The 13,818-nt window shown below is 39.4% G+C and overlaps 1 protein-coding gene across 6 annotated transcripts in view; it reads left to right on the top strand.

Annotated features, from left to right (window-relative positions):
- The first annotated feature begins 90 nt into the window (after positions 1-90).
- The window catches only part of l3mbtl1b (L3MBTL histone methyl-lysine binding protein 1b), a 38,728-nt gene continuing 25,000 nt past the window's right edge, over positions 91-13,818 (top strand). The window contains exons 1-8 of one of the 6 annotated variants that reach the window (XM_057835169.1): positions 91-111; positions 814-891; positions 992-1,030; positions 2,269-2,387; positions 11,663-11,858; positions 11,936-12,149; positions 12,242-12,371; positions 12,440-12,491. In XM_057835169.1, the coding sequence (XP_057691152.1) occupies positions 2,277-2,387; positions 11,663-11,858; positions 11,936-12,149; positions 12,242-12,371; positions 12,440-12,491 (703 nt within the window). In that variant the 5' untranslated portion in view covers positions 91-111; positions 814-891; positions 992-1,030; positions 2,269-2,276. Of the gene's footprint in view, positions 112-642; positions 892-913; positions 1,077-1,973; positions 2,117-2,268; positions 2,388-11,662; positions 11,859-11,935; positions 12,150-12,241; positions 12,372-12,439; positions 12,492-13,818 lie in introns of those variants that run through there. The other 5 variants (XM_057835174.1, XM_057835171.1, XM_057835170.1 and 2 more) reach the window with 5 other exon arrangements.

Genomic DNA, 13,818 nt, shown 5'->3' with positions numbered 1-13,818 from the left:
CTCCCCTCTGTTCTTAAATGAACTCACCTCACCCCAGAAAAAGCAGTAATGGCCTTTGTTCACTCAAATCACCTGCCCCAACCTCAACACACGGCGAATAAACACAACAAGGTGACGTGTGTTTTTGAGCTTATAAACTAATCACAGCGATGCTACAGGCTAAAGCGCGTCGTAGCCATTTGCTGCCATTATGCACGACAGTGCGGTTAAACGGGGACACTTGGGGAGGTTGAAACACGTCCAAGTAAGCTGAAACAAAAAACCTAAGTGGGTAATTTCACTCGTTTTAAGATATAGTCGGACCCTCAGTGAAAGCTAGTAGCTGCACTCGGGTTACGTTTCAAGCCCGACGCGTTGCGTAAGAATTACACGTCCTTGTTTTGTTAGACTTTTCTGTTTTGTTTAAAAAAAAAAAAAAAAAAGCATGTTTCATCCGCTTTTTACACATGCATTCATAGCACACCGCACAGCACACACACACATGTGCTGTCCACGCGTAGCTAAAAGACAATAACTAGGAGCACGCGAGCTTCATCACAAGGTCGGATTCCAATGCATTGTTTTACAATCAGTGTAAATATGGAGGTGGCGTGGAATAAAATACGAGGGAATTGTCGTTTTTGTAGTGTTAACAGCATACAATGCGAATAAGCAACAGCCAGGAGCTCGCTCAGGTCGACCGGTTGCTCGTGTGTAACGACGCCGGTCAAAGTGACTCCTCGGTGGGCTGTGTCACAAGCGCTCACCGGTGGAAGTGCGCGTGTGTTGTATTGACCACTGATCGTAAAGTGAACTTTTTTTTTCTCCTCCAAGACAAACTTGTCAGAGCAGCGCATCTTCCGCGCATGCGCAGCTTCCTCGACTCCAAATAAGAGTTAAAAGAGAAACGAGGTGAGTTCCACATTTTTGTTTAAAACACAATAGGTTCAAGAAAGGTCATTTATTCTAAGTTAGGACCTTTTTGTTTAAATAACATCCTGTGTCATTTCAGCCCGCAGGCGTCATTTTCCCCACTCCGGTTTGTGAAACGGTGAGAATAAATCGTTTTTCAAGTTTCTATTGAAGAATTTAATCAGGTAACATGTCGAATATGGTGCCAATTCCGCAGTGTTATTATCATTCTGAATGCTTATGTGTGCTACGTGCTAAGGGCTTTTTGCAATTGTTATTAACCGGGAAACTTCTTTATTACGGCTCGCCCTTAGCTGGCTGCATCCAATGCCGATGCTAATGCTAGTCAGAGCGTAGCTAGCTGACAGCTTAGCTTTGTGTCGGCGCTAAGCTAGCCGAGCTGCCGCTGACATTCCGTGACAACAAAGTGAAGAAAATAAGCGAGGCGACGGAAAACAAGCCGCCGGAAAATTACCCGGCGAGCGTCGGTTCTTGTTCGACGTACCCGCCCGGCTCGTGTGTGTTGTTTCATGGCAAAACTTGAGTAATTGACATAGTTTAAAACGTGTTGGTTGGCCTCCCCCCTCTCCGACCCCCCCTTTGCTCCGCCATTTTGTACCGATACGAATGCTAATCACGGGGCGCTCTTGCCTCCACTTTTATTTGTGGCAGGGATTTTTTAAAAATCCGAAGCTGACGTGTACAAAGTCAAACTTAACCAACACGCACTGGCCTGGCCTTATTAGTTACTTTTCTCCATCTTGAGGCCCCTAAACCGCACCAAAACATCATCTTATTCCCAGCCTTGACACTGCGTCAGGACTAAAACGTTATATCGCAATGGAAATTGAATTAAAACGATGACAAGTTCAGTCTGCCGGCGTGGAAAGCGGCGTTCTTATGGAAAGTGTTAAACAAACCGTGCCGTCTGTTGTTTACGTGAAGGCAAAGAGCAGTCTTTAAGAAATACTGTTAAAACGAGGAAAATACGAAATTATGTGCTTAACTCTAAGTCGGTAGCTGTTTTCTTGTGCTTGCTATTAAACGGGGAGTTGCTTTTCCCTATTGGACCGCTCAGGCAACACAATTCCCCGCTAGTTGGCCAGCAAAAAGAGTGTTATTAGTGAGTGTTTTGTGTGGAATCCAAGTGCATGGTGGATCCCTGCGAGCCAACACACAGTCGCCATCAAGCGGTGATGTTGCGAATCGCTGTTTACAAGTGCAGGTAGCGTTTTGCATATGCGGACCCAGATTATGAAATCAGTGGTTAAAGAAACTCTGATAGTAAAAGTTCGAGCTGTGTACTGTTGCATATATTCAGACTTTTTTTGGCCGTATTCATAATGAGTTGGTATTTTTTTCCTGCAATAATTCCAGGATCTGGAATGGCTGACACTCCACCCAACGACGGCCCCTCACAAGGCGCTGACTTTGACATGATGGGTGCTCTGGATTGGAAGGACGGTATTGCAACGTTGCCAGGAAGTGACATCAGGGTACAATTAATTTGATCTCATTCATTTTGAGGACGATAGTGATATGCAGTGGTACCTCTCCATATGAAGTTAATTTGTTCCAGGACCTAGTTTGTAAGTCGAATTGGTCGTATGTCGAGCAGGATTTCCCATAAGAATACATTATAATTCCATTAATTCGTTCCACAGCCCGAAAACCTATACTAAATCCTTAATAAATACTGCTGGTACTATTGCAAATAGCAATAACACAGAGCAAAACAAATAAATTGTGAATAAAAATTAGAATAATAACATACCTGTCAACCCGAGGCTGTTGGCTATCTTACAAATAGTGACGTATGCCCATACAAATTGGTGACTAATCTTACAACATTGTACATAGCGTGCAATATGAGACAAAAATAATATTAAATTTATAAAATAATATGAATTTATTGGTAATACAGTGATCCCTCGCTACTTCGCGCTTCAAACTTCGCGCCCTCAGTCTATCGCGGATCCGTGTCACTGTCGCTCCCTCCCTCTCTCTTTGCTCTCTGATTCTCCAGGCTAGCACTGCTTGCATTCGAGTTGCTTAATGAAGTTAACGATGGGGACAGATGATTGCGCCGCACATGTCAATCATCGTTTAACTGCCAATAAATGTTAACAAGTTTGATCTCTCTGTGCATACGCGGGTGGGGAGAGATAGGGAAGCGCGCGCTGTAATGTGTGTGCATGGCGAGGTTAGAGGCAGCCGGCCCGGCATGATTGTCCACAAGGTACACAGTCATCGTGAGCAGTTTGTGATCGCAAGTCACAGCAAGGGAGGTAACAGTGTGTATCTGAGAGGATTTGGTGCGAGGCTCTGTGTGCGCACTGCGGGGGGCTGTAATGAATGTGCGTGTGTATGCAAAAAAACATTTATTACAAGACAGTATATATACCGTAATTTCCGGACTACAAGCCGCTACTTTTTCCCCTCATTTTGGGTCCTGCGGCGTGTGCAATGATGCGGCCAATTTGTGTATTTTTCTGACGGCCGCCAGGGGCGCTCGAGCATGGAATGTGGGAGTGAGACACGTGGAATATATGTGCGGAAGAAGACGCTAGTTTGCACTATTACCGGTAGTTTAACTTTGTGCGTTGTGCATCCGCCTTTGTGCATGAGTAGAATTGGCATACCTGCATCATTGAAAATGCTCGAAGAAATTAAATTGGCCATCCGAGTTCTATTGGAAGCTTTGATGACGAGCGGCGAGAGATCATTTGCCAAGACTTGCCGCATGCAAAGAGCAGCTTTTGCACCGGTTTGCCGGTGGAGCCTGGTAGCGTGAAGCGATGTGAAAAAGTCCGCCATCACCAACGGGTTTGGAAGGGGCCATTCTGCTGCGTGACGAGGACAGCACGGGCTAGGAGTGAATTTGCCTCATTATGGGAGACATTGAAGGCGACAGCGAAGGAGACTGAGTAGGTGCGTGCCGAAGTGCATCTGAGCGTCTTCATATCCGACACTGAGGGTGAAGACTTCCATGGTTTCAATGCACAGGAGGAAGATGAAGATTGCTAACAAAGACTTTTATGTTTTTATTAAGCAGCACAATTAGTGCTGCACCGCCATGCTGATGCTATATAACTTCCGTGCCGCTGCTATATAACTGCCGTGTTTGCCGGCGCTGTTTGGAACGAAAAGTTAAGGTGTGTTATTAAAATTTTGAAAACCGTATATTTCTTTGTCAATGTCTCTTGTTACTAAGTGGGCACACGCGGCTTATAGGCAGGAGAGGCTTATGTATGTACAAAATGGTTTTTCCTTTAAAAATCTACTGGGTGAGGCTTATAATCAGGGGCGCCCAATAGTCCAGAAATTACGGTAAATATATCTTTTAAATACTACTTTTGAAAAAAAGTGAAAAAACATGTCATATATGTATCTCTTTCCAATGCTAAATCTGAATAAATACATTGTACACACAAATTAAAAATTGGGGGGGGTGCACTACTTTGCAGTTTTCCACTTATCGCGGCGGGTTCTGGTCCCCATTAATCGCGAAAAACGAGGGATCACTGTATTGTAACATATAATCTGGAGCAATCAAAGAACAAGCAATATCTACGGCTACATCATGATTATTAAAATTATAAATGACTTTTGTTATAATTGTATGTAGCACTTTTGGCCATTTGTATCATGTCTTGATGGCTGCACTTCATGGCACTTCAGCTCACAATTCAGTTTGCCTTGAAGGTAGTTCGTTAGTGTGTCCAATTATAAATTAAAATGGTCAATTGATAAATTAACTCCCCGATGCAATCTTTGAGTCAGGGAATATTTCTTTAGCTAATTCTGAGAAGTGATCATTACGGCTGCAGCTATCGAATATTTTAGTAATCGAGTAATCGGCTAAAAATGATCGATTAATCGAGGAATCGGATAAAACTTTTTTTTTTTAAGTAAAGAAAAATTATAAATATACATGAGAGAAAAGACATTTAATCCAATATTGAACCATTTTCAGTCAATCAATGTCTTTATTTTCGATGTACATTGTTGAAAACAGCCAACAATTGCATCTCAGATGTGACTAGAAAGAAAAAAAATTCACTGCTTTCACTCAAAAAACTTCTAGATCTTATTAAAAAAAACATATTTCTGACCTAAAAATGTAATCACGCTTGATAACACACATCACTTGAAAGCTACGTGTTTTTCCTCACGTGTTTCAATTGAATTTCCATTTGTTTTAAGCTATTTTTAAGTTCTAGTTAAGTTTTAAGTTAGTCTAAACTGTAAGTACTGATAGGATTTTGAGTTTTTGCAGGGTTCAAAATAAATGTATGATACCTGCTGTATTGGAGCACATTAGGGATCAGTGCTACTTGGTGTTTTATTCAGCAATGAATACTGAGCTAAAACTGACAGTTAGCTTTATTATGTTTTAATTTTACACCCTCATCACCCTACAGCGCTGTGTTTTTACAGATTAAATAAAGCCTGTATGTAAGACACGTTAGCCACGCATCGACAGTGGTCATAATCGGTAGAAACCTAGCCCTCCGAAGGGCTAACGTTACGTGAGCGAGTGACAGTAACGTTATATTTATTAGCGCCGAGAAGTCTACTGCTTATAGATGGCGGCTTTTTACTAACGCTGCCCAGACGCGGTCGAGTCTGTCATTTCGCATCTTGTCTTAAATGCATTAGATATGTATGAGACGTATCGGACACTACCTGCTACCACACTAATACCATGCGGGTGTAGTTTTTATCAACGTCAGCTGCAGTAAGGTTTATTTATTTTATTTATTTTTTTATTGCTTCTTCCTCTACGCACTTGACGTCAGCGCGTTGTCCCGCATTAAAAGTAGTCCAGGCAAAACGTGATGCTTAGAGCTGGCAAAATTAAACGATTCCTCGAGGTGAATAAAATTACTCGGATCAGTTTTTAAACTCGAGTTACTCGAGTTGCTCGAGTATTCGTTTCAGCTCTAGCGATCAGCAATAGTTGCGGGCAAATTGTGTTCGTCAACAAATTGGCAGAATAAAATCTCCACTTATGTCACTTTTCATTCTGCAGACTTCATCTTTATGACCAGTGTTGTTAATTTTACTCTTAAAAAGTAATTAATTAGTTATAAATTACTTCTCCCAAAAAGTAACTGAGTTAGTAACTCAGTTACCTGAATGTAAGAGTAACTAGTTACTTGGCAAAGTAACTGGTGTTACCTTTCATGTTTTTTGTTTTCCATTTTTCAAAAAAAAAAAACAAAACAAAAAAAACAGTAAACTTTGCTATGTTTGGAAGTCATTTATTTATTATATCATTTCAACGTGAAAGTTTTAAAACTGTTTCATCATTTAAAGATAAATTTAACTCAAAATTTTGCCGATTTAGGAGTATTTTAAATAAAAATTTATTTAGGTTTGCCAGGAAGGTTCACTACAACAGAGCCTTTCTGAGAAGTGTACTGCTCTGAAATGGCGGCTGTTTACTAACGCCACCGAGTCTGTCATTTTGCGTGTAGTTCTATATGCATGAGATATCTAGGCGTAGATTGTAGGCGGTCGGCTACAGTCAGGAAATATTGGAGCCACCTAGCATAACATCGCGTGTGCAACAGCGTCACAACAAACACTTCGCTCTCAGTGTCTCTGACTTTTCTCGCGTCATTCAGCCAACGTAGTAACGCACATTGTCTCGTTGCCAAAATCCGAACGGAGAGAAAAAAAACGTAATGCACGAAAAACGTACAAATTTTAAACGTATGGCGTACACATTTAAAAATCAGTGCTAACTTGTACAAATTAAGCAGAAACCGTACAACTTGACAGGTATGTAATAATAAAATAATAGTAATAATTAGGGCTGCAGCTATCGAATATTTTAGTAATCGAGTAATCGACTGAAAATTCTATCGATTAATCGAGTAATCGGATAAAACAAATATATTTTTAGGTGAAGAGCAATTATAAATATACATGAGAAAACAAGACATTTCATCTAATCTTGAACCATTTTCAGTCAATCAATGTCTTTATTTTCGATGTATATTGTTGAAAACAGCCAACAATTGCATCTCAGATGTATCTAGAATTAAATAAAAGACAAATTCACTGCTTTCACTCAAAAAACCTTTAGATCTTACTAAAATATATATATATTTATACCTAAAAATGCCATTACGCTTGATAACACACATCACTTAAAAGTTAGGATGTTTTCCCACCTGTTTCAATTGAATTTCTATTTGTGTCAAGCCATTTTTAAGTTCTAGTTAAGTTTTACGCTACTCTAAACTGTAAGTCCTGATAGGATTTTGTGTTTTTGCAGTGTTCAAGATAAATGTATACAGGCTGTATTGGAGCACATTAGGGACCAGTGCTACTTGGTGTTTTATCCAGCAATGACTACTAAGCTAAAATTGATAGTTAGCATTACTGAGTTTTTATTTTACACCCTTATCACTCCACAAAGCTATGTTATGTTAAAGCCTGTATGTAAGACATGTTAGCCACGCATCGAAAGTGGTCATAATTAATAGAAACCTAGCCCTCCGCAGGGCTAACGTTGCGTGAGCTAGTGACTCAGACAGTAACGTTAATCTTATTTTTTTAGCGCTTAGCGCTCTTTATTAGCGCTTAGCGCTCTACTGCTTTAAGATGGCCGCTGTTTATTAACGCTGCCCAGACGCGGCCGAGTCTATCATATTGCATCTAGTTCAACATATATGTGATCTCTATGAGACTCCTCAGATGCTACCTGCTACCAACTTAACATCACGCGGGCAAGTTTTTAGCAACGTCGGCGTAGTTTGGAGCGGCTGTCGGCTGCGGAAATGTTTTTTATATTTTTTTATTGCTTCTTCCTCTACGCACGTGACGTCAGCGCGTTGTCCCGCATTAAAAGTAGTCCGAGCGAAACGTGATGCTTAGAGCTGTCAAAATAAACGATTACTCGAGGTGAATAAAATTACTCGGATCAGTTTTTAAACTCGAGTTACTCGAGTTGCTCGAGTATTCGTTTCAGCTCTAGTAATAATAATAATTATCCCTGTAATATTGTAACGAATCGGGTTCTAATGTAGCGAATGTGTTTGCGCGGGTACCTGAACGCATCGCGTTGCTGACTTGACAAAGTGAGATGGGACTCTTTAACTTTCACTTTGTTCAACTGCGGGGGACAGTAGGCGTTTTGTGTTCACAAGTCGAAGGAATACATTTTTAGAAACCTGACAAAGCCTGGCGATTTCGTTGGCGATGTTACCACAATAATAATTGTGACCTTAACTTAGTAAGACTCTGTTCGAGCCAGTTCACGAATGCGCACACGACGCTCATATTTTTCTATTATTTCAATCTTCATTACAAGGGTAAGAATCACCTTTTTGCTTTGCTTTAACCACCTGCACTAACATCATTGTAACCCATGTTGATTGCTTTCACAAGAAAATCTGCCGTGCATCCATCTCACGGGAAAACGAAGAAACTGTGGCGCTTTCATTGATCTTCGTATTTCGAGTATGTGGTCGGATGTAGAAAAAAATGGCGAGTCAAAATTTACGTCGGATGTCGAAAAGATCCTGTGTCGAAGCGATCAAATGTAGAGGTACGAGTGTATGTGTTTGCTTCTTTTTAAAAATTTTTTTTTTAACATGTGCACTGCAGTTTGATAGCAACCAGAGATGGTCAGATGCACTCCATTCTGTACTTAAATTAAAAACTTGATGTTTTCCATTTAGCGACTGCACATTGGCCCATTGGATTTTGATCTGAACATTATATTTCTGTTCAGAATCCATCAAAGCGAAAGACAACACCTAGTACAAGGGTCGTTAACAGGTGTTTTAAGAGCTGCATGTGGCTCTTTGGCGTTGCCCTAGTGGCTGCCTGGAGCGTTTTAAAAAAATGTAGTGTAGAATAAAAGTAAAAAAGTGTAGAATAAATATTACATTTCAACATTTACCTCAACGAAGATTTGCGTCTTAGCCTGCAACACACGTTTCTATCAGCAGGGCGGCTGTTGTAAACAAACTGGCGGATATTTGATGGGCCATGGATCCCAAAGGGGAAAAGAGAAAAACAACTGAGGAGAACAGAGGAGTCAACATTTCTTGGGCTGAATCAATTGCATTCATTGCCAATGCGGAAGGATTTTCTGAATGTTTGCTCTGTAGCGAGAAGTTGTCAAATCACAAATTGAGTAATGTGGAAAGACATTTCTAGGGAAAGCATACTACTATTGCAGCCGAGTAGTCAGTAAGTGCGATTGCATTACTCTTGGAGAAATTAAGGAGCGGAAAAATAGATTTAAGAAGTGGGTTGCTTCTCCAAACTCCAAGATTGCTGCAAGTTTTGTAGCAACCCGGGAAATAATAAAGCGTGGAAAATCGTTCACAGATGGTGACTACCAAATGAAAGACTCCGGTTATATACAGTACCTTTTTAATAGGGTGTGGGTTTATTTTTTTATAAATGCAGGCTGCGCTTTGTTGCACTATGTTTGTTGCCCAAATAAGGGGCACTTTGTGCACATTCTATTTTGTTGTTGTTGTTGTTGTTTTTTCGAATCTTCAAAATAAAAATGTCTTCAAAATTTGAGTTTTTATATTGCATTTCTTTCATCAAAGCAATTAAATATAATTCATTCATATTATAATGAAGTTAAACTTGAGGTGGCATGGTACAACAGAGTAGTCACGTGGTGCATCATTGTAAGGCTTTTAATTTTTTGCGGCTCTAGACATTTTTGTTGTTGTTGTTATTTTGGTCCAATATGGCTCTTTCAACATTTTGGGTTGTTGACCCCTGACCTAGTATAATTAACCATCTGAAAGACTCTTGGGCAAATATTGAAATATGCAAAATGTGGGTTTCTTAGGCCTCTAATAATGGAGAAAACATTGTTTAAACACAAAAAATATCATCTTAAGAGCACCGGCACTCTTTGATGAACGTGACATCAGTCGCGTCACGCACGAACTGTACATCACATAAATGCTGATACACTCGAAATGACTAATAAGTAGTTAACTTTGTAAATAGACACACACTTTCTAGTTACTGTACCACTTCAATCTGTCGCTGTCTTTCTCTGTCTGAGACTTATTTCTCTCTCTGAGATTCAAACAAAGCCCGCTTTACTTCCTGGGTCCATTACATCCTGCTTCTTCAACAGCTGCACATACTGTAGTATGGTGTAGGGGTGCTCATTACGTCGATCGCGATCTGCCAGTGAATCGCAACGCTAGTGTGTGTAGATTGCAGCATTTAAAATAAATAAATAGATAAATATATATATATATGTGTATATATATATGTATATATATATATATATATATATACACACACACACAGACAAGACTGAAAAAGCAGTTTCTGCTCTTGCACTCCTCTTTAAAATAAACTGCTGTATTTTAAGCCAAAATAACTGTTGTGCTTGATAGAACAATATGTCTATATGCTGCCATAGCAGTATCATGGCGCACTAAGCCTCCGAACTATTTTTAATTTGTCCATTTTACCCTGAAAACCCCGTGTACAGACATCGCGCAACCGCTTTTGTTTCAACCTAGCCATAAAAAGAAGGTAAGTAATTATATTTATTATTCAAAATGTCTGTCATTTTTAGCTTAGAATCATTAATTGATGTCTAAATTTGAGTAAAAAACAAAAAACAAAAAAAAAACGACTTTAATAAATTATTCACTTGCATGTTTTAAACTTTTAAATGAATTACGTCACAATGAAAAATTTGGCGTCTGTAAAAAAAAGTCACGGATATCTACCTCATAACTATAGCTTAACTGTATTTTTTTTGTTACTGTCGCATTTTACCCGATATGTTAGATGATAAATAATCGATCGAAACAAAAAAAAAAAAAAGGAAAAATAACGTTTAAAAGAGTAACTATATGGAAAAAAAAAAAATCTCAGCCACTCCTTGTTATCTGCAATTTCTGCATTGCGACCCTTGTTATATCACCATGTTTCACCCATAAAATAAAATTAAAAATCCGGCTGTGGCCATTCACAGCTGTGTCTTGACACTCTGTGATACATGCTACATGGAGTTTTTGGATCGAAACAAGGGAAGTACGCGATAATATCTCGTTAAAATCATGCCGTCTTTAATTCTGCTCTCGCGTGTTCTCGCCTCCAATTAGGGTTTTGCTGTTTAAATTTTTTTTTTTTTTTTAAATGCCTTCCTGTTCAAAATTTTTGTTCCCCCAGAAAATTGAGATTTTAAGCTTTCCAATAATGTATCACACATGCATATAGGACAATTTTTAAATTTGGCCAAATTGGTGGTCTCAGAGCGGAACTTCAAGTCACCTGAGTGTTTTGCGCCATACTGTATATACGTGTGTATATGTATATATATATATATGTATATATATATATATATATTTTTTTTTTTTTAATATACTTTATTGGTTTTTTTTAATGCGAAAAAAACCCTTAATTATGTTATGTTTGGCAATATATCTGCTGAGCTTTGTTGGCGGCCCAGAAAAAAACAAAAAAAAAGGAGTCAAGACCCTAGGGGTTAATCATGTTTTGTTGTGCAGTATTGCTGCCTATGTTTGTAGGCGCTATACTATAAATGCGAGAACATGAGATACTCTCATTTGACCGGCTAAAATAGTACTGGCATTTAAGAATGTCTGACAGCGGCTATTTTTTCTTCTTCTGGGAAATAATGGCTTTTATATTTGTTCTACTATTATAAATTGGAAACATGAAATACTGTTTTTCACTTTATTAAACAAGATTCTCTTTTACTCAGACTGATTTGTATTACTTTTGTTCTTAGTTCCGCATGACAGAGTTCGGCACACTTGAGATCGTGACAGATGTAGAAGTTAAATGTCAGCAGCCGGTGCCTAAACGGGAAGCCCTGGACCCGGTGCCATCTCAGAGTCCCACTCCTCCACCAGAGAGCCAGTCACAGACTAAAACAGAACCACCACCGGCCAATAATATTCAGCCAGCATCATCTCAAGGAAAAAGTACTGTGATTTGTATGTAATGAAGTACAGTATCGTGCTGTGAGCATTACCCATTACCTGCCCCATCCTTTTTGCAGCCCCTGGTCCTGTTGTCTTGTCTTTGGAGGAGACCCCAACTCTTGAAAGTCCGAAAGTTGAAGTTGGTCCGAGTGTCGAAGTTGGTCCGAGTGTCGAAGTTGCTCCCAATGGAGCGCTCACTCAATGCAGAACCTGTGGTGGTCACGTTGCTCATGATGCCCTCCTACAGGGAAAATTTTGTAGCCCTAACTGTGCACAGCCGTCTAGTGGCAGGTACAAATCACATGCCCACTTATAGTATTTATTATTTTCACAGTGAATGATCTTAGTTTCTAACAAGTATCCCTCCTTTTTTTAATGTCGAGGTCATCACCCGGCGAAGCACGAGAGTGTCAGACAGCTGAAAGCGAGACCTTAGGTAAACGTGTGCGTAAAAAGAGGAAAATCTTTATGGATTCTGGTGACGAGGAGGATGAAAACCAAGAGGAAGCAGAGGTAGGAAATGCATCTGCATGCAAAAAAAGATATCAGGGTTACCATTTGTTTCGTTTAAATTTTGCTAGGAGAAAGCCAAGACTACCAAGGGCAGGAGAGGACCCAAGATGGCCAAACTTGGTACGTTGGTGCACTGGCAGTCTATGAGGGTGACGAGTGTTGGGTCCAGCGTAGGTTATGTATTCGGCACCGTATGTTTGTTTTCTATGCCTGTATGTTTGTATTTGACATAACAACATATAAAAATATAAAGGGGACTACAGAGATCCCTACTTCGCGCTTTAAACTTCACGCCCTCAGTCCATTGCGGATTTTTCTGTCCTGAGCCGCTTGCGAAGTCTCTCTCCCTCCCTGCCTCCCTCTCCCTGCTCTTTGTTTGTCAAAGAGTGAAATGGAGTTGCTTATTACAGTAAACGATGATTGTCAGAAGGTTAAGCTTTGACCTTGCCAGAGACTCGACCTTCAAATCTCCGCATGCGTCAATCATCGTTTAACTTTTTAAACAGTTGCTGTGGCAACTAGTTGTGTGTAAGTTTGCAGCTGGAGAGGATTTGAGTGGACTCACTCTATGAAGCATTTAATAAAGGCAAGCATTTTTTTACTTTTTTAAAATGGATTGGGCGTTTATTTTTTTCGTGTTTAAGCTGCTCACTTACACACAATGAGTTGACACAGCAACTGTTTAACAAGTTAAACGATGATTGACGAATGCGGCGCTTTGAAGGTCGAGTCTCTGGCAAGGTCAAAGCTTAATGTTTGTCAATCATAGTTAACTTTAATAAGCAACTCCAGTGCACTGCCTGACCAAGAATAGCGGCAGGAGCGAGAGGGAGAGACTATGGGATTGGATCGGGACAGCTCGATAAAATAACGCATTTATGTATTTTTAATTGGAAAAAAAAAAAAATCCGCGATGGACTGGGGGCGCGAAGTTTGAAGCGTGAAGTAGCGAGGGATCAGTGTAATATGAAATGGAAGAGTTTATTGAATGATTATGTGTAACGAGTTCAACCGTTAAAGAGGTCAGAAATAGAATTTCGTGATAAATTGATAACTGATTAGCGTAATTAACTCAAATATGCAGGGTAGTTGATATGATGAGAAGAAAAAGGGTCAAAGAGGTCATAAATACAGTGATGCTTTGAATTTTGCTGTTTAGGCGGCAATCCACTCTCTCACTGCTCTGAGTTTATATTTTTAAATGATTAAACTTTAATTTTTTTCGTTTCTTTATAAATTAAAAAAAAACAAGGGGAAACCTGTAAATATTATTATTTTTCATTAAAAATATATCTTCAATAGAAAAGATAAAACCTCAGATATTCTTTTCATTTAATTCACTCACAATTCTTAAAAACTAAAAAGGTATTCAAAAAAATGTATAAATTGTATTTTATTATTTATCAACTTTCGAGTGTTATTGGGGGACATAAACAGTGTGTATTTG

This window comes from Corythoichthys intestinalis, chromosome 4 (genome assembly GCF_030265065.1).
Source record: "Corythoichthys intestinalis isolate RoL2023-P3 chromosome 4, ASM3026506v1, whole genome shotgun sequence".
Lineage (NCBI taxonomy): Eukaryota > Metazoa > Chordata > Actinopteri > Syngnathiformes > Syngnathidae > Corythoichthys > Corythoichthys intestinalis.
The sequence above is the reverse complement of the archived record's forward strand: the minus strand, read 5'-3'. Positions and strand labels throughout refer to the sequence as shown.